At 35.8% G+C, this 20,591-nt stretch overlaps 1 protein-coding gene across 5 annotated transcripts; it reads right to left on the minus strand.

Annotated features, from left to right (window-relative positions):
* Window positions 1-10,134: 10,134 nt before the first annotated feature.
* MSL2 (MSCS-like 2) lies at window positions 10,135-19,107 on the minus strand. 5 transcript variants are annotated; one of them, XM_039049294.2, is made up of 14 exons: window positions 18,968-19,107; window positions 17,251-17,404; window positions 17,080-17,136; window positions 16,715-16,875; window positions 14,539-14,662; window positions 14,337-14,431; window positions 14,109-14,222; window positions 13,831-13,891; window positions 13,170-13,319; window positions 12,976-13,086; window positions 12,541-12,708; window positions 12,336-12,449; window positions 11,703-11,759; window positions 10,135-11,513 (listed from the first exon to the last, which is right to left on the minus strand). In XM_039049294.2, exons 2-14 carry the CDS (start codon window positions 17,326-17,328, stop codon window positions 10,626-10,628), a joined length of 2,178 nt encoding a protein of 725 aa, XP_038905222.1. In that variant the 5' UTR covers window positions 17,329-17,404; window positions 18,968-19,107; the 3' UTR covers window positions 10,135-10,625. The 5 variants fall into 5 exon arrangements, with proteins under 5 accessions (XP_038905222.1, XP_038905226.1, XP_038905225.1 ...); XM_039049298.2 differs by having other exon boundaries at window positions 18,972-19,101; XM_039049297.2 differs by having other exon boundaries at window positions 18,812-19,042.
* Window positions 19,108-20,591: the final 1,484 nt, after the last annotated feature.

The following is a 20,591-nucleotide window of genomic DNA, read 5'->3' on the forward strand; positions in this document are numbered from 1 at the left end:
TATTTTGCAAAACAATTTCAAGTACCCTAAGTTCTAGACTTCTATTTTGCAATGATGCCCCAGTGAGTCAGGACAAACGCCCTCGGTTGGGTGATCAGTTGCCCCTTCACTGGGATGAGACATTCTCAACCATTAGGCAGAACCAACTCTTGGAACTGAACCTAACAGCCGCCATTTTTCGGTCTAGAATCGTTAACCTTTAACTATTTCGTGTATGTGTAACCCCTCGTTTTCGATGCCAGAGTCCCGCCCTAATGCGCTTACCGTAGGGAAAAGACAGATTAGGACAAGAGACTAAGTTACCTTATCTTCTTATAGAAGATCAAATAAAGAAACACACAAAACTGCCATCCTTTAGGGGGACACTCCCAGGGTGCCTCGAGACGATGTGCAATAACTTTATTCAACCTAACGAGGGAAACCGAGGGATATGCTATCACACTTCCTACTCCCACTTACTATGAACATTCTCTCCATCCACCTTGATATTGACCTACCCAAACACCATCCGTTGGGGGGACACGCCAAAGGTGCTGCGAGGCTGAGGATAGATCTCACGGTGTGGACTATTTAGGAGAAAAGTGAAAGGTTTAAGTGAAGAATATTATGCCCCAAGTACCTCCCATTGAATATTCTACCTAGGGATTCATTAACCTAGACAATCCAACTATTGATTTTAGTCTAATGGTCTTTTTAAAGTCTGCTCATAAACAACTTGTCTATGAAATATGAACAAGTTCAAGTAGTCACATTTAAACACTTTAATGGATTGTCCTTAACTTGCATGCATGCATCAAATCTATCTAATTCACCTTTCTAGGTAAGTTCCCAGGTAGGGGTATGTTTCTGTCAACTTAAATACCCTATCCTAGACAGAACCCGCCTTAGACAAAAGGTCCCTTATAGATAGATTTGCTACACTTTAACCTTTTATTAGCCAATTTAATCCTATTAAACTGATTAAAAGATTAAAGCCTTTGGGTTGCTAATCATATTAGAACCGTGATCTTAGGTCTATTTGATCCAAGTTTTAAACATTTTAAAACCATAAATTAAACCTAAGTGAGCATGCATGTCTTTCTTATTTCTTTTAGTTCTAATTTCTCTTTAACTCTTAAAAAGAAACAACTAAAAAAAATATTGCGCACAACGAGGTGTTTATAACATTTATAAAGTAACCTATGTGTCATGCTTCATGCAATGTCCGGTCATTATTATATAACTTTTATATTACATGTAATAACCAAGCAAACATGCTATCATTCACCTCTATACTATAACAATTATAATATAAAGATGATGCATGTCAATGCTTTTTATGCATGCATAAATATAACTCTTATATTATATGATGCATGAGCATGCTCTTAAATAATTAAATCATGCTTCTCTAAATTATAAAAATTACAATAAAGAGATGATGCATGATATGCATAACCTAGGGTGGGATTTACTATATGTGCATACCATATGACATATAAAACATACATCGCATGTAATAAACAAAGAGATTAATGGACCGGGATGAGCCTTTAAACCAAAAATCGGAATGAAAAACCCTATCTAATACATTTTTTCATCGAGAAAACCAGTTCACAGGCGAACCGGGTCTTGAACTGCTAGGAGGTCTTCATCGTGTAGCAAACTCCAGCAGGCAGACGATCCTTTAACGCACACTAAACGATAGGAGCATTAGCATACGATCGCGTAGACGACGAGGAGGTTGCGAAGCCTGATCGTCCATGTGATCGTGTAGCGCGACGATAGGTAAACGATTTACCTTGAGTTACTAAGCGATCGTTTAGTCAACTACTAAGCGATGAAGCTTGCTGACCTAAACGATCGTCTAGCGTGCTTTAAAGGATATTCAGCGATTGCGTGCCCGATCATCAATCTGATACGACCAACTCTTGATCGCATACCCCATCGTTTAACCGATGCGTTCAACCACGATCGCGTACTCCTTCATCTTTACGATGCGATGGAAAGCGATCGCGTAGAGCTTCTTCTGCACGATGCGATTAACCCTAGATTGTCTCCTTCCTCGAAGAGTCGCAACCTTTTCCCAAAACTTCGACGAACAACTCAAGACTTCAAACAAAATTTGAATACAGACTCGATAACGATTATTATGCTAAAAAACGCAGGGGCCTTTACAAACAGCCGCAAATGTAAAAGGAATTAAACAAATCGAGGCAATTCATCCCGAAAACATCCATTAATCTGGCACATCCACAACAGATTTAACATTTAAAACAACGTAGAAATGCACCCACCATGAATGTATATGTTATTTTGTTGCAACAGATGAAATCGAAGTATCAGAAACCTGGCTCTGATACCAATTGAAGAATCTCATATCGAGAGTTCCATGAGCAGGTTTAGATTGCTCTGATTTCAAAGTGACCGAAACATAAAAAACATATATTCCACACAAATAGTTATGCACATAAACCTAATTATTGGCATGCTCAGAATAAAATAATTAACAAGAAAAAGGTTCATACTAGATGAAGACTTTCTTCGAACGTCTGAACCCTAAGCAGCGGAAAACCTCCAACAAATCTACCAGCACCCGATGAGTATGTCGACTGCAACAACACGATTAGAACGTACACGAACACTGTAGTGAGAAAGACACCACCACAAGTGAAACTCGGGTATCTTCGGCGTGAAAACCCAAAGAGTGAGCTTTGGTGAGTTTGGTAGAGGACGGAGGACAACACGTCGTGTAGACGATAAGCAAGTGGGGGATGAAACTGTGCTATTGTATAGCAAAAATGCTTATCGTATAGAAGAGCTACACGATCGTGCATGAAAGGTTGAACGATCGTTTAGGAAAAATGTATACGATCGTTTAGACGGACGAGCTTCTATCGTATAGGCTCTCGCGATCGCTTTCACGAATTCTTTTAGGCGCGGGCGAAACTATGAATACAAGATTGTGAAAAATGAAAACGATTTTCATTTTTAATCCGCCGGTTACCATAACCATCGCAGCCCACTTCCCATTTTCGAACATGGATAAATTCGTTATTTATCATATAATTAATTAATTAATAAATATAATCATATTATATTTATGTCCTATAGTTTGATATCACATATCTACTATAGTGTTTTTTTCTTTACTTGATATTAATCATATTTATATCTAATTTCCTCCAAATTAATGTATCTTCTACATTTAGTCAATTATATCATATATAATTAACCAGTCCAATTATATCATATATAATTGAACTTCCTTTTGTCAATTTGAACATTTCAAATTAACCCAAATACTGGTTCTCGACTTTATCTAAGCCACCTAGGTGACCTAATGGACCTGTGACTCGAAACTCCAACGGTACGTGAATAGCTGACTAAACTCTTTAGCCACGATATCCACCATCTGTTAACTGTTAGTGATTCCACTAAAGACCAACAGCTAAACTCTTCTTTCTACAAATATATTTTTGTGTCCACCGGATATAACCAATCATGAGTACGATGACCCTTCACAGATGCTCGTAAGTACAGCTGGACCAGTTTATCGTTTTGCCCCTATAGTTACATCTCACTTCTTAAGTACCACTGATTCCTCTAATGAACAACACAACATAGTCTAACTATGTGTAAATACCTCTTGGGCCAAGAGAAGGTGTGTGGTGCCACATCGTTCAAGCCCCGGAATCAGCCCTTAAGGGAGCCATCTATCTACTTACCTCTGCTTTGGGGAAGGAGTGAAGTCCATCTTGTGTAGCTGAGTTCCCAGCTCCCAAATCAGACGAATCCCCAAATTGGTAGGTTTGAATCGGCGACCTGGTCACTTGCACTAATACAAATCAAAGGATCGCCCTCAATGGCAGGAGTTTCCAACTCACTCAGGATTGAGGTCATGTTACCTATGGTCATCCTAGTGAAGTGAAGTCTCTATCATGAACGATGTTATATAACAAGACGTTAACATTTCATGGTCAGGTTTTATACAAACTCTTTGTATAGGATGCCCCCGCTCGTATGTCCCCAACACGAATGATCAGATCAGGCCATCTGTGACAATTCACAACACTTGTGACCATTCCACAAAGCAGGCCGCGTCCGTAGCATTACAAGGATAAGGTTTCCCTCCTTTATCCATTTACTACAGACCATTTTGGTTATCACTCAAGACATGATCCATTTGTATGTCACCACATACATGCTTGAGTCACATACAGATAACCAGGGATTTTATGTTTATTGGTTTGTGGTAAAGTAAATAAAATAATTAATTGAGCAAAAAACAAGATGTGAAGTAAATATCATATATTAACAACACAAGTGTTCGTACATACTGTTTACAAACTACAGGACACAAAACTTTAGGACATCAACCCCAATGGGGAACTCCTGCCATTGAGGGCGGTCCTTTGATTTGCATGAGTGCGAGTGACCAAAGTGCCGACTCAAACTTACCACTTTGGGGATTCGTCTGATTAAGAGCTGGGATCTCAACTTCACAAGATGGAGTTCACTCCTTCCCCGAAGCAGGGGTAAGTAAAGAGATTGCTCTCTTAAGGGCTGATCCTGGGGTTTGAACGATGTGGCGCCACACACCTTCTCATGGTCCGAGAGGTGTTCACACATAGTAGAACTATTTTGTATTGTTCATTAGAGGGATCAGTGGTACTTAAGGAATAAGATGTAACTACAAGGGAAAAACGGTAAATTGGCCTGCTGTAATTATGAACATCTATGAAGGATCATCGTACCGATGATTGGTTATATCCAATGGACATAGAAATATATCTATGGTAAGAAGAGTTCAACTGTTAATCTTTAGTGGAATTTCTGGCGGTTAACGGATGGTGAATATCGTGGCTAAAGAGTTTGGTCAGCTATTCACGTACTGTTGAAGCTTCGAGCCATAGGCCCATAAGGTCCCCTTGGTAGCTTGGATACAAGTTGAGAGTCAATTTTTGATCAGTTTGAAATGTTCAAATTGACAAGAGGGAGTTCAATTGTATATGATATAATTGAACTAGTTAATTATATATGATATAATTAACTTTATGTATGAGATACATTAATTTGGAAGAAATTGGATATAAATATGATTTATATCTAGTGGAGGAAAAATACTATAATTAATATATGATATTAATTCATAAGTTATGAATATGATGTGATCATATTCATTGTCTATTAATTGGACGGTTAAAGGGGTAATAGGACGACGTCTCTTCTGTTTTATAACGGATGAGTAATTTGAAAAATCATTTTGAGATGCTTAAATAGCTCACGGTGTGTTAATCATGGGATGCACGTGGACATTGTGTTAAAGAGTTTCATCGCATAGAAAACTTGAGCCTATATGATAGTGCTTGAACGATCGCTTACCTATATGATAGTGCTAAGCGATCGTTTAACGATTACACCCGCGCACGCTATTTACTAAACGATCGTTTACCTTTTTCTAAGCAATCGTTTAGTGCCCGCTATTTAATAAACGATCGTTTACCTTTTCTAAGCGATCGTTTAGTGCCTGATATTTACTAAACGATCGTATAGACGATCGCTTAGTTTTTCCTACATGATCGTTTAGACGACCGCTTACCTTTTCCTACACGATCGTATATTTCACCTAAACGATCTAGCATTTTGTCTATACGGTAGACGAGCCTCTCTCTCATTGCTTGATCGTTGTATATGATCTCCCTTCCTCCTTTCCTTTACCAAATTCGAACAAAGCCCACCCTTTGGATTCTCATTCCAAGAATACTGAGGGCTCTGAGTGGTGGTGTCAACCATGTTTTCTTCTGTTCGTGTGGAGACTGTTCGAGGTAGATGATTGATTTTTGCTGAGCAATAACTTAACTTCTCAGCAAAAAGCGAGATTTGCTATGAATAATAAGTCTTCAACTTATATGATCTTTCAATCTCTTATTCATTTTTCTTTTGAGCATGTTTATATTTAGCATTATGAATGCATTTTAGTATGTTTGAATTTATATGTGAAAATTTTGTCACAATGAATTGGAAAGACCCTCTTCCGCTCATAGGTACTCTTGAATAAGAGTTCCTTCAATTGGTATCAAAGCTTTCGGTTTCTGATACTCCAATTTATTACTGCAAAAGAATGTCATTTACATTCTTGGTGGGTGTAACATGTCTTCTCTCCATTTTAATTATTAATTCGTTTGTGGATGTGTGGATTAATGGAGTATTCTGGGATGTAACCTCGGTTTGTTGAATTCTTAAGTTAATTGTTAAGACCCCTAATTTTTTGGGCACAATTAATTGCTATCAAGTCTGTAAATTCAAAGTTAGTTTGATTCTTGAGTCGTTCGAGATAAAGTTCGGAGCAAGGGTTGATGTTCTTCGAAGAAGAAGAAAATCAAGCATTGATCGTGTCATGTAGACGATGATGTAGACGATCGCTGAGTATCGGATGCTCGGCTGTCATTTAACGCGAGCGCGCACTAGACGATCGTATAGCTCAGCAAGCCTCATCGCTTAGTTATTAACTATACGATCATGGAGTAATAGCATGGTAAATCGTTTAGCTTTCGCGTACTATGCGATCGTCTAGACGATCAGGCTTCGCGGCCTCATTGTTGTCTATACGATCGTTTAGTTTTTCGCTATCGTCTAGTGTGCGCTACACGATCGTTTACCTGGAGGCATTTACTAAATGATGGGAGCTTCACCCGACGGTTCAAGACCCGGTTCGCATGTCATCCAGTTTTCTCGGCAGAATAATAGACAGTTTTCTCATTCCAGTTTTGTATTGGTTCATCCCGGTCCATTAATCCATGGTTTTATACATGTGATATGTATATATATATATATATATATATATTCTTTTTTTTATGTCATATGGTATGCACATATAAATAAATCCCACCTTAGGTTATGCATTGGTCATGCATATTCTCTTTATTATAAGTGTTATGATTTAGTGAAACATGATTTGATTTACGTAAATGCATGCTCATGCATTATATAATATAAGGGTTATATTTATATATGCATAATTTATTTAGCGTAATATTTATAAACGTTATAAATATTTTGTTATGTGGCATGTGTGTTTTAGTAGTTTATTTTATAAATGGTTATAAAATGAAACCAGAACTAAAATAATTAGTAAAAGATTAAAGTGTAACAAATCTATCTTTAAGGGACCTTTTGTCTAAGGCGGGTTCTGTCTAGGCTGGGGTATTTAAGGTGACGACAACGAAACACCCCTACCTGGAAATCTACCTGGAAAAGTGGATTTGATAGATTTCATGCATGCATGCAAGTTAAGGACATTCCATTAAAGAGTTTAATTTGACTACTTGGACTTGTTTTATTTCAAAGACAAAAGTTGTTTTTAAGTAAACTTAATAAATGACTTGGATTATAATCAGTAGCCGGATTGTCTAGGTTAATAAACCTCTAGGTAGAATATTTAGTGGGGGGTACTTGGGGCATTTGATGCTTCATTTACACCTCTCGCATTTCTCCCTCATAGTCCACATCGTGAGATCTATCCTCGGCCTCGTGACACCCTGGGAGTATCCCCCTAAAGGATGGTGTTTGGGTAGGTCAATACCAAAATGGATGGAGAGAATGTTCATAGTTAGTGGGAGCGGGAAGTGCGATAGCATATTCCATGGTCTCTCTAGTTGGATTAAATAAAGTAGCTTGAGCTGATTAATCTTGAAATGTTGGAGCCCATGATCTGTAGGTCTGTGAGGTACCCTATTACCTCATAAATGGTTAAGCTTTAGAGTAGCTTGAGAAATTAATTTGAAACGTCCAAATTAAAATTAAACGGAATAGAAGAATATATATTTAAATATCGTTTAAATATATAAATATGGTTTTATGCAAAAATTAATTTAATATTTGATATTAAATTAACTAATATATTTTAAATTAATTTATGAAATTAATCTTAGAAAATTAATTTTTCAGTTTTAAAATCAAAATGGTTTTAAAATCAAAATTTTGATTTTAAGATAAATTGGAAAATTGGAGAACGTGCACAAAATGGATTTTCATGGTTTTCCATTATCATCTTCTTCATACTCACACAAAACCCACTTCCTCTTATTCATTAACTCCCAGCTTGAGCTGCAAACCATGCACATTTCTTCTTTGCATGTTCACCTACAATAAATAAAGAAGAATTGAGTGTTTTTTAAGTAGGCATTCTACAGAAATTTGAGAGAAAATTTCAGTTGAAGAAGTGTTCTTCGAGTGAGTGCTGTTGTGAGCTTCTCCTTACATTTTACATTACTTCAAGCTATTCTTGAGTCCCACAACTCGGTCTAAAGCTCCAAGAGGATAGTGGGGAAGATCTTGAGGTGGTTCACGGTGATCTTTGGAGAAGACTGCTGCTGATTGATTGAGATCTTGAAGAGTTCTACAAAGGTATGATCCAAAATCCTCTTATTTAGATGAGCATGCTTTAGTTTCTACCAAAATTAGTGAATTTGAATGCTTATTGATCCTTGTTACTTCTGCTGCATGTTATTATACTCTTACATAGAAGTTATCACTAATAACATGTTATCAATGATAGAAGCTATCAACGATACTGATAACATGTTATTTGATGGTAAAAAGGAATGACAAAAGTTATCTCTGATAATATGTTATCAATGATAGAAGCTATCACCGATAACTATGATATAAGTGATATAAGTTATATCAGTGATAGAACTTAGGTAATATCCATATATCGATGATATTAATAATATAAAAGTCAATTCCATTTGCTGAAAGTCTAGCATTGATAGTCACTGCTAAAAGTTTTCAGTGATAGCCACTGATTGAAGCTATCAATGATAGTCATAGTTATAAGTGATATGACTTAGGTATATATCAATAAAATGAATGATATTAGTGATATTAGTGATATATCTTAGATAAATATAAGAGATAGTCACTTATAGTCTCTTATTGATAGACTTTTATCACTTGTAGCTTTAAATGTTAGTATTTGAAAGATGATAGTTCCCTTTCAAAAGTTGATAACTATTTATAAAAGTCTATCATTGATATCCATTTATGGCCTTAGGTGTTAATAGTTCAAGTTTGATTCCAATTGATCAAAGTGTATCAATGATAGCCATTGAAAACTGATAGCAAATTGAAAGGTAATATTTCAAGTGTTACTATTTTAAGGTTGTATTAATATTTATCAAATTGAATGCTTTCACTGGTAGCAACTATCAATATAGCAACTAATAGTAACTATCAGTGGCTAGCAGTGATAGCTGCTATCATTTGCTACCATTGTTAGCTGCTATTAGTGATAGTTTTTAATTTGAGAAAATAAGAAGAAGAAGCATGAAATGGTGAGTTGCGGTGGGATTTTTAATCATTTATCTATATTGTTATCACTGATAGTTGCTATCGATGATATCTGGTGCTAATTTTTTGTCATATCCCTAATATGTTTATCCTTGTTCTACATTTTTTTATTATTTTAAAACTGATTGTTATTTGTGCAACTAGCCCTAATAAAAAATCCAAAATGTTCTATATGGTTAAAAAAATGTGTGGTGGTTGATGTTTAGATATACTTATGTCGATTTCAAGCATTTACTAGTTGATGTCTAAGACATTTAGTCGTACATCTAATACATTGCTGATACACTTAGAAAATGAAACACACATGCTTTATTGGGTATATTGCTAATACATTTGGAATAAGTGCAGTTACAAGCATAGCAATCAAGTCCGAAGTATTAGCAGATAAAGAGCAATGCAAATTTCTTTTGCATATATAACAAAATTTAGATCCAGCTCTTGGAGTCTATCACTAATAGATTTTGTTACATTGGTAATTCTTTAAAAATGTTGCTATGCACTTAATTATTAGCTTTAAAAGTACTACCCGCTCCGATTACCCAAATTTGAATTGAAGATCAAATTAACAACTTCTCAATCGAAATTCGAAATTACTCACCAATCATCTAACAAATTACACAAAATTCAACCAACCCAACATTTAACATCAAGCCTAAAAATGCACTAATAACCCATACATTAAAACATCTCAACCTAGCCACAACTTCAAGCAGATATTTAAAAATAAATAATAAATAAAAAGCATTTAACATCCAATAATGATTAAAAGAAACCCACAAAATGGTGATCTGAAGACTCGGAAAAAGAAATGTCTGAGCCGAACGGCTTTCATTTTCCTCAAAATCTTGTAACAGAACTACAAACTGAGCATTTTGTTCATTATATGCGAAATTCCCAGTATTCTCTTGAAGACAATTGAGATCCTTCTACAAAATGCATTGATTCAATCTAGCATATTCTTTGTTAGTATACATAATTTATAGTTCAAGATACAGGTTTTATGTACAAAACGTAAGCTCTATATCAAGAAAATGTTACCAATTGAAAGGATGTGTTGTCATTAACGGCCGCTGATCCTCAAAGTAAACAGCTTGCTGTTTCAGAATTCACTGAAACAAGAGTCAAAATGGCACAAATGTACATTCCTGCCCCATTGCAAACTGTAGTCAGGTGAGAATAATTTGTTGCAAGCGCTGAGAAAACGCAGCTTCATAGGACCTCAATGCAAACTTCTCTGTCAAAAAAGTTGTTTACCAAATAATCTGGATCCCCTGCATGAAACCATAGTCTTACTACTCACTAGAAGATGTGGTAGGAGAAGGAGATTGACGTTTCGTATTCTTATCTGGCGTTGTTGCTCCATTCGCACTGTTCCCATTCCTGCATGCAGCCAAATCTTTTGCTCCTGATGCAGTAGGTAAGTCGTCCTCAATAGGAAGTGTTCTCTTAGAGCCATCCAAAGCAACACCAAGGATTATATTCTCTTCTACGCCAGGCTTTGTTATTGATTGATTTGAAACTGTAGTCTGCTCGCCTTCTATCCTTGGCTGTGAAGCTGCTGAAGTAGTTTCTCCTGATTTCTTAACATCTTCTGGAAAGGAAACAGCAGGAAGGGAAGGCTTCAAGTTCTGCCTGTTACTTCCTGAGCTATTTTCGGATTGCTTGGGAATGGAATCTTCCATCGAATTATCAGCATCTGATTTAGTTGTTTTGGCATCAGAAGTTGGCATGTCAGAGATACTTGCAGCAGACCTTGATGACGATTTATGTTTCAATTCATTGCTTGATTTATCTTCAGAGGTCGACATTGAAACTTTGGGCTGCTTTTTTGTATCAACATCTCCTCCAGTCTTAACTTCCGTCTTTTTATCAGATGACGTCTCTTTAACTGCCTTGCTGTCACCCGATGACCGTGAAATGGGCTTACCATTTTGTTCTCCAGTTGTGCGTGATGTCCTGCTATGGCTTTGCTTTCTATCTTCTCCATAAACTTTGTAAGGGGGCTCGATCATCAACATGCGGCGATTCGAAGTCACACCACGGTGGCCAAATATTGAATCAGAAAATGGAACGCTTTCCATGTCTGAATCACTATGCATCTTCTGCATTGTGCGGATTGGTGTTGCAAGTCGAGCCCGGTGATGTCTAATGACTCTAAGAAGATCCAAAATTATAGCTTCCTGATTCCTCAGATCACAAGTTAATTGGAAAAAAAGAGGCTCAGAATTCAAATGTATTCAGACGATATCCAGACTGACAAAAGGGACCAATGGAATTTCTGAAACTTCTTTAGTAGAAAATTGAAAGAATGAAAAGTATAGAAAATTTTATTTAAAAGAATGATAATAAAGCAGAAAAGATCAATTTACCTTTACACAAAGGTATTCTTCAAAATGCGAAGTCTTGACAAAACAAGATATCAAAATCTAGCAAAAATAGGACATAAATCAATTAGGAAACATGGAACAGAGGCCCCTACAATTTGATATAAACAAACAAGGATTTATGATGTTTTCTAGAAACGGTGCATAATCTACCAGTTTGTCTTGACAACAATCGCCTATCCTAAAACTATAATGTTATGAAGATCATGTCAAATGATTAATCCCCCAATCTAATAAATTCAGGATAAGTAGAGATCTAAAATGGTGCCAATCCAAGAGAACTCTAATTTTAAAATTGTCCTTCCAAGTATTGTAGCACGCTTAAAGATGCAGCAACCAAACTCGACAAAAAAAAAAAAAAAATTAAAAAAAAAAAAAAAAATCAAACAAACAAACAATCTGCTGGCTCTTATTCAAGTAGGCAAAATTCATCAAATGAATATTCCAAATTTGCAACATTTCAGGGCATGCGTCTCCATTACAAAAATCACTTCTATTTTAAGTGTGCTTTCGACATTTAAGTCGAGGAGTTTATTTAAATTATTCAAACTTTGAGGACAAAATTGAAAGCTCCAGAAAGAAACGTAAGACATTTAAGCCAAAATGTCTAATACTGACCAGAAGTGCCTGATTTTCAGGATCCACATTTTCCAAAAATACTCTTCTATGCAATTTCTGTTGTTCAACTTGAGGGTTCTTTGCCAAGACTTTCCGCATGTCTGCGACAATGTTCTTTGGAGCATACAATCATCATAAAATATGAGCCTATATAGCATAAATACATACACTCGTACAAAAAAAAATCAAAATAAAATATTCTCACGTTGATTTTATTGACGTCCAAATGGCTAATGGCAAGATGGGTTTTAATCCGCCAATGAGTTTTTTGACTGAGATTTCTGACGACATTCATGGTAAACTTATGGTTTGGTATGTGAACTGCTTCACGATCTTCACCTCTAATGATTGTTGGCGACCACCACCCTACATGCTGCAGTTGATTGAAATGCAAGTAAATGTTCAATGTGTTCATTTATAGAACTCAAGGACACAGTTGTACACCTATAGAATAGATCCTGTTCAAGTAAGGTTGTCTAATGTGTTCGTTTATATACGACATGTTAATGTTTCTAACAATACATTAAAACTTCGGAACTTCTAAATTAAGACTTTGATGTACATTGAATGGCTAGATTTTGGCGAATTACTTGTTTGATACCAGCATTTTATGGTACATGTTCAACAAGAACATACAAACCTCAACAGTGCCAGAAACTTCATAGCCCTCGATTTTTGTTTGGATCCACTCATTAACAACAAAAGGACGAGTTGCATGAATCATCACACTTGAGAGAAAGTTGGTGAAAATCTAGGTTCAGTGAGAAAATCTAAAGTTAGTTAAAATAAACTTCAAAGAAACAGAGAACACAAACCATAGTAATAAAAAAGTACCTCACGGCCAGCTAAGGTCAGCAAAACAGTCCCAAGACCTCCAGCTGTAAGCCATTTTTGGGTAGAAAAGCCCAAGAGCTCCATGAACAATGAGAGAGCCGCAACCCATACTGCAGAGTATACAGCTTTCCAAGCAAATTGAAAGCCCATCTGCACATAGGCATAGAACTTATATTGCACTTCCATGGTTTTAGATAAAGCATGGAACAAAAGATTCAGTGAGAATCACATCTCAAAGGATACAGAAACCCATATAATATGATATCAAAGCAAAATTTAACTGAAAACCAATAGCTCCATATATTGTGTGTTACTTGAAGCTAGTAATTTCAGAAATGCAAAGCAGTTTGAACAATTTCTTTTTGATACTAAGATAATGTATTTGATGCCACTCAAATTGTCTTCAAAGTAAGAGTAAACAATATAGCCATGTATAAGCTATAGCTTCTATAGCTTGTGCCGAATTGCATCATATAAGAACATGGAAACGATGAGCAAGTGATGCCTTCAAGTATAATGTCATATACCATACAACACACAGCTGGGTTGTCACAATAAAATGATCTTCACATGAAATGTTTAACCCATCAGAAACCTAATAACATGATATCTATTAAGCAGAGACTAAAAATATGATGTCACAGACTCACACTGTACATACATTTCTCGCGTCACTGGATTCAGTACTCTCTGAGAAGAATTTCTGTGCTTGTTGAATCATGCTATACAGGCAGCCGCGAAAAGAAAAAGGGGGACCAAGGAAGGCAAGGGTTAATAAAATTGAATTTTAAAATATTTTAACATTCATAAGCAAAAAACCTTGTGTAATGGTAACATATCCTTGCTAGCTAAATTATCCTGTTCATAGCAATGGTAGATTTCTTCATTACAGAGGTAAACTCATTGAGCATTTCAAACAACAAGATCACGTATACTCACCTAGATAAGCAATATGCAAAGGCCAGCACGGTGGACAACGACCTAACAAAATTCAACACTCGTTGCTTCACAACTTGGCTGGACTCTGTAGGTAAAACTACTGGATCTAAAGCTCTGCAAAAGCAAGATCAGGGATGTCAAACAAAATGAGTGAGAAAGATATCTTCGAAAGTGCGACTGAAATGATCTGTCCAAGTCTCAACATATAAAAAACTATATCTCAAGGACCTGCAAATAAGTGTTGCTCCAGTCCACAGCAATAATGGTTGAAGATACAATGTCATGATATTATACGTCCGACTTTTCTTCCAGTTAATATCATTCTGCAGGAAAATTATCAAACAATATGAAAACAATAGAACAAGTAAAGAGAAAAGAATGAACCAACAACACCTATGCGACATAAGGAACAGAAGTTAAGTCAACATACATGGAATAGGCTTCTCGTATAACGTAAAAATGGTCCAAGACCCCATACAGCAAACACCATAATACAAACTGCAGGAACTAACTTAACCACTGAAGGAGGACAACCACCTAATACATTACAAAACCTGCGTTATATGATCAAATGTGAAAAACCAGTAGAGCTCAAATACTATCAATTTAAATGATCTACGAGGCACATGGATATTTTGCCACAATGGAATATAATTAATTACTCAAAGATGAAGAATGCATATTAATTTCAAGAGTCCATAAGACAAATGCCAGAGGACATCTCACTTAAGATTAAACTAAATATATATCTTTATGGCTTTATATATTTGTGTCACTATTCAATTTTGTCCCCGGCCTTCCAAAAATTTTTGTTTAATACTCCATATGATAAAGTTTTTCAGTTGTGTCTTTACCGTATCACTAAATCTTAAAACTTATAAATGAAGTCATAATTTAACATTAAAATATATTTTAGTAACTAAGTTGAAATGGAACTGTCCTATGCTTTAATTTTATTGATTGAACTCTCTCATATACAAAAGGAAAAAGGTTAGACATTTCACATAAGACAACCCATAACAATTTGCTTCAGTCATTTTTTAGCGTGTACTACAGTACAAGAAAGAACCAAGTGATAAAACTTAATATGTAAAGGAGCATTCAAACTCTTTTAGAAGATTGAAGTTCTTAAATCACCAATTGACCCAAAAGTTTAAGCTGATGGGTGAAGGTAAATTTAATATTATTTCATCTAATAGAAGTAGCTTATTGAAAATGGCACATACATTTAGGGACAAAATCGTATATTTAGCTTTAAGATTATATGCCCATAAATATCTCTAACTAAATTCAAATAAATAACTTACATTAGTAAAAAAAATGGCAATTCGTCAATAAACACCACTAGAACAGTTACACTGAATCTACCATTACAATTATGGTAACACCATGAAAAAACTGGCATCTTCATGCTTAATTTTGTTGAAAATACTGTATTTGCCCTAAAAGCATATTAGTCTTTTTATATTTTCCTACTGTATTACGGTTTCCCGTAATCCATTTAAACGTAGTGTCTGTGGTGGGTGTAGGTACACAATTAATAAGAATTCTTCTATCGTGGTTTTTTCTCCCTGGTTTTCCACGTAAATCTTGTCTCCTTCTTTTCTCTTTCTCTTCCTTTATTTTTCAATAAATTTCATCAGTAGAAAAATATTAGGTTGAACTACAATTTTTCTCCCTAAATTAATGGCCACTTTCTACTTGAGTTTTCATGATATAAGCACACAAATTTTAATCAAATCACCACGTTAGCGTCCCCGCTGTCAACTATGCTAGCAATGTTTCAACACAGATAAGGTTACTTGCTAATTACTTATTCTGCAACATCATTAGTGTGGTTAACTGGTTACCTGTGCATTAAAATTTACCTCTAGAAGAAAAATATGGTTCATAGCACAAGGTCCAAGATAAAGCTCCAATTGAGCCGTCATAATGGGATTGCATCCTAAAAACTCTTAAATGTAGATTCGAAAATTTGTGTGCCCCTAAAAACCACTAGATACTGGAATACTTTTGCTATTTTTCTCTCATAAATCTAACACAAAACTGCTACCACAATGTAGAGGCCTCCTTGAATACTTTTTTTTAGTGTGAGAGTAAAGATATGAGAAATACAACCAAAAAACCAGAAATGAGAATAAAATTTACCAGTCATTTTCAGTCTGAAGGAATAATGGTTTTCTGGAGATAGTGTAGGCATTCTTCATAGGAAGGATGATATGATGGATAGTTGTCTTTTCTAGGACAATGTAAAGAATATTTTCTCAGATGGTAGTGACTCAATTAAGTATTTTGAGAAAATGCCGCGGATCCAAAATCCCTAATTTTGATGTTTTCTCAAAGCTCTAATATTGTCCTTAGTTCAACTTGTCTCAAATGATTAGATGTAAATTGTAATACATTTATCCAACATCACCCGTGTAAGCAATGATGTATCCATCTAAAGTTCTACTGAAAATTTTCCCAAATGACGTGATTTTTTTTATGAAGAACGCAGTAGCTTTGGTGTTAATAGTGGATGAGTGCGGAAACAGGGATAAAGATAATAAGCTGGGAAAAAAGTTTTAGGCATTGAATATTGATACATGAACACAGACAAATCTTACTTTGTCAATGCCACTATAGCAGCCTTCATTCCAGGGGGATCCAGTGGTTGATTTGTCATCAATGACGACTGGCACCTGAGTACATTGTATCTAGAAGGCACAATGTAATTAGGTGGGTATTTCATGCTAAATAAATGAGTGCTCCAAGTGTTCTTCTGAAACTGCAATAAGAAATATTCTCAAATATTTACTCTTAAAAGCAAGAATTCCCATATGCAAGCAACACACAAAATATACACGCCCAAATACACATTGAAAGCATTCAAACCCATTTTGTATAAGGGAGACATTCTTGATGATCTCCAAGGACAATAGGCTTTTATGTTCAGATTTTAAAATTAACACCCAAAGTGTTAAGAACTTACAAAAAGAGATGGACTGGCTACATTCAATAGCCGTGTGCTATAGCTCTGAGAGGTAAACTGTAAAGAACAATTAAGTTTTGGATAAGAACAAAAGGAGACATTGAAACACATATATCTACCTGAGACTCATAAATACATATTGTCTGGAGGCAGGGGAGAAGATTTCTGTACCTTAAGATTTTCTTCATGCAAATAGTTTCTCCGCAGTCCCAGATGATAGGACAGTTGCAAAGAACCAACAAGAACCATTGCTAAGACTAAATAAATGCTGGCAAGATGGAACTTGGACAATGAGACTCCTATGCAGCTCAATGATAGCTGAAAACTGCACCAAATCATGTTATTGATACATGAGTCATGAATGCAATATAAATTGTATACAGCCTACTACTAACAATTGATAGTCAATAATCTAAATTATGTCTTGCACCTTCGTTAATTAACTTGCATCAGCAAACAGGAGTTCATAATCCACATTTGCAAGTTAATCAGGCAATGCATGTTGGCATTTAACACTATCTGTGCGGGCATGCACACAAACTTTGTATGCTATCCAATTATCTTGTCACATATAACAAATGATTTACAGGATGCTAACATTGAATATTTTCAGCAAAACAAGAAAATAGAAAAACATTTTACATTACATGGTCTTGCCAAGTTGTCAACTAATCAGAGTATAAGAGGTTACATTTGGTGACATTTGTTTCCTCGTCCTCCGAGTAATCATGAGTCTTGGAGATGGTCAGGTGGTGGAACTTCTATCCACCACCTCTGATCAGAATTTTTTTTTTAGTAGAAGGGATGTCCGAGATTGGGTTCCTAATCAGTCAGAAGGATCCTCATGTCGATCATTTTTCCTCATTCTTTGTTTCCTTTCTCCGCCTTGGGACCTCAGTTTTTTCTTCCTAAGATAGTAAAGTTCTTTGTTTGGTAAGTCTTACATGGTAGAGTGAACACACAGGTCACATCTAACGATTTTCTTCCTTAGTTTTGCACCTGCAATGGTGTGTCCTTTGTAGTCAACTAGAGGAGAATCTCAATCATCTTTTGTGAGTTTGCAATTTGCTCATTCCCTGTGGAGTCAGATTATTAGGAAGTTTGGGGTTGCTACGGTGTGTAACAGGGACTCTTCTCTATGATGGAGGAGATAATGGTGAACTTTCCTTTCGAGAAAAAGGAAGAGTCTTGTAGCAGCCAGCAGGCTTGTTCATGTGGGGAGTGTGGTTTGAATGGAATAGTAGAACTTTTAGAGGGACGGAAATGCAGTAGTGAGGTTTAATGCATCCTTTTTGTAATTATCAGTTTGGAGTAATTCTTTTGAATTGGAGTGTGTTCTTGTAGTTAGTAATGGACTCCTTTAACGGCCTTGATTTATGTATGTCCTAGTAAATTCTTTAGTGTTTGTCAATAATATCTCCATCCCTTACCAAAAAAAATCAATAATAATAAGGAAAAATAATTGTTGACCCTACAAAGCACCAACCAGAGTACGAAACTTAAATGTATCCTCGATTTAAGATATAAACATGATAATAAAAAGGACAGTGAATTAATAAACAAAGGCAATAACTCAACCGAAAACCACAACATTATATTCTCCAAACCCTAACTTTCAGATCAAGACTCAATCGCGAATTGAAATTCTACAAACGGTAACTTGTGAAAAAGTCAAACGCAAGGAAATATAATTTCAAGGCTGTGAGGTGAATCTATACATACAGATAATAACCTGCTATTGATCTGAAATTGGGTAATCGATGATGACTATGAGGAAGGTGGTGGAATAACAAAACAAATGGTGAAGGTACAAAGAAAGAACAGCAAGGGACGCCAAAGTTAGTTTTGGCATAACAGGAAAAATTGGATTGAATGCTTAGGATGTTACCTACTCAAATGGGAATCAAATTTTGTTGGTGGCCAAAGTTCTACAGCTTCCAATCGAGGTCACCGGCTCTGTTTTTCCTGTTCTTTTAGACGTTCATGCGTATAGAGAAAGCAAGGAAATGAAAAGAACACGATTGGGACCCACTTTTCAAAAAGGATTCAAAAAGGAATTGGGCTGCTAAATGTTTATTTTTTATTTTTTTATTTTTTTATTCTTTTGACAATTGCAATAGGTACAATTTAATTAATATGTGGTGAAGCACTATCATTTAAATGATCGCGGAGTGGGTGCCTTCGTATCGTATACCGCATGATCGTATAGCCAATGACTATGCAATGAGCATGCTAACTACACGATCATTTAGCGCGCATTTTATAAACGATGAGCATAAAATGCTCCCACTTGATCGTTTACCTCCAGTGTCTACGTGATCGAGTAATCAACGCTGCGCGATAGAGCAAACGATTTACCCCATCGTTTAACACTAGCTAAATGATCGCTTAGTAAATACTACACGATCGTATAGAAAAATCTACACGGTCGTTTACCTGAGGCTACATGACACGACTAACTCTTGGTCTTCTTCTTCGTTGAGAACTGCATCTCCATGCTTCGAAACTTCATCACGAATGACTCGACTAACTCAAATACTTTGAATTACAGATTCAATTGCAAGTTAATTATGCCCAAAAACACAAGGACCCTTACAAATTAACACTTTGTAATTTAAAGAAAGCTTGAAACAGAGGTAATTAAATCCGTAAACATTCATCAACGCCATCCACGATCGTTTAGTCTCTCTTCAGCTATCATTTAGTGAATCTGCACTTGATAGCATTTCCGTGAGATGTTTTCGAGAATAGCAACTCTCACAAATCTCCTAAAATTAGGAAAAAAAATTTCCTTTTATCTTACGGTTACTATGAAACCACCAATAACCTCTCACTCAATTGGTTATTAGAGAAAATGAGATAATTATCTAATAATTAATAGTATTATAAATATATATGATAACCAACTTACTATAGTATATTTATAACCTATAGTTTTAATATTTCATCTCATGAAACATATAAACTATAACTCTTTTTCTATTTCATGATACTTAATGTAAATCTCATTTATATTAATCATCCACTTGATGTATCTCATATATCACATTGGTCATATCATATATAATTAAATTACTTCTGGTCAATTTGGACATTTCAAATCAACACCAAGAACTAATTCTCAACTTGAATCCATTGAGCTACCAAGGAGACCTTATGGACCTGTAGCTCGAAGCTCCAACAGTACGTGAGTAACTAACTAAACTCTTTAATCACGGGATCCACCATACGTTAACTGCCAGACACTCCACTAAAGACCGACAACTGAACTCTCCTTACTACAGATATATTATATGTCCATATCAACCAATCAACAGCGTGATAACCTTTCACGGATCGCTCGTAAGTACAGCTAAGCCAATAATCGTTATGCCCCTGTAGTTACATCTAACTCCTTAAGTACCACTGATCCCTCCAATGAACATAAGTCATAGTTCTACTATGATTGAGTCCTCTTTTCCAAAGAGAAGCTATGGCCACTATGTTCAAGCCCCAGAATCAACCTTTAAGAG

This window comes from Benincasa hispida, chromosome 11 (genome assembly GCF_027475165.1).
Source record: "Benincasa hispida cultivar pf3 chromosome 11, pf3_genome.v1.1, whole genome shotgun sequence".
In the NCBI taxonomy this organism is placed as follows: domain Eukaryota; kingdom Viridiplantae; phylum Streptophyta; class Magnoliopsida; order Cucurbitales; family Cucurbitaceae; genus Benincasa; species Benincasa hispida.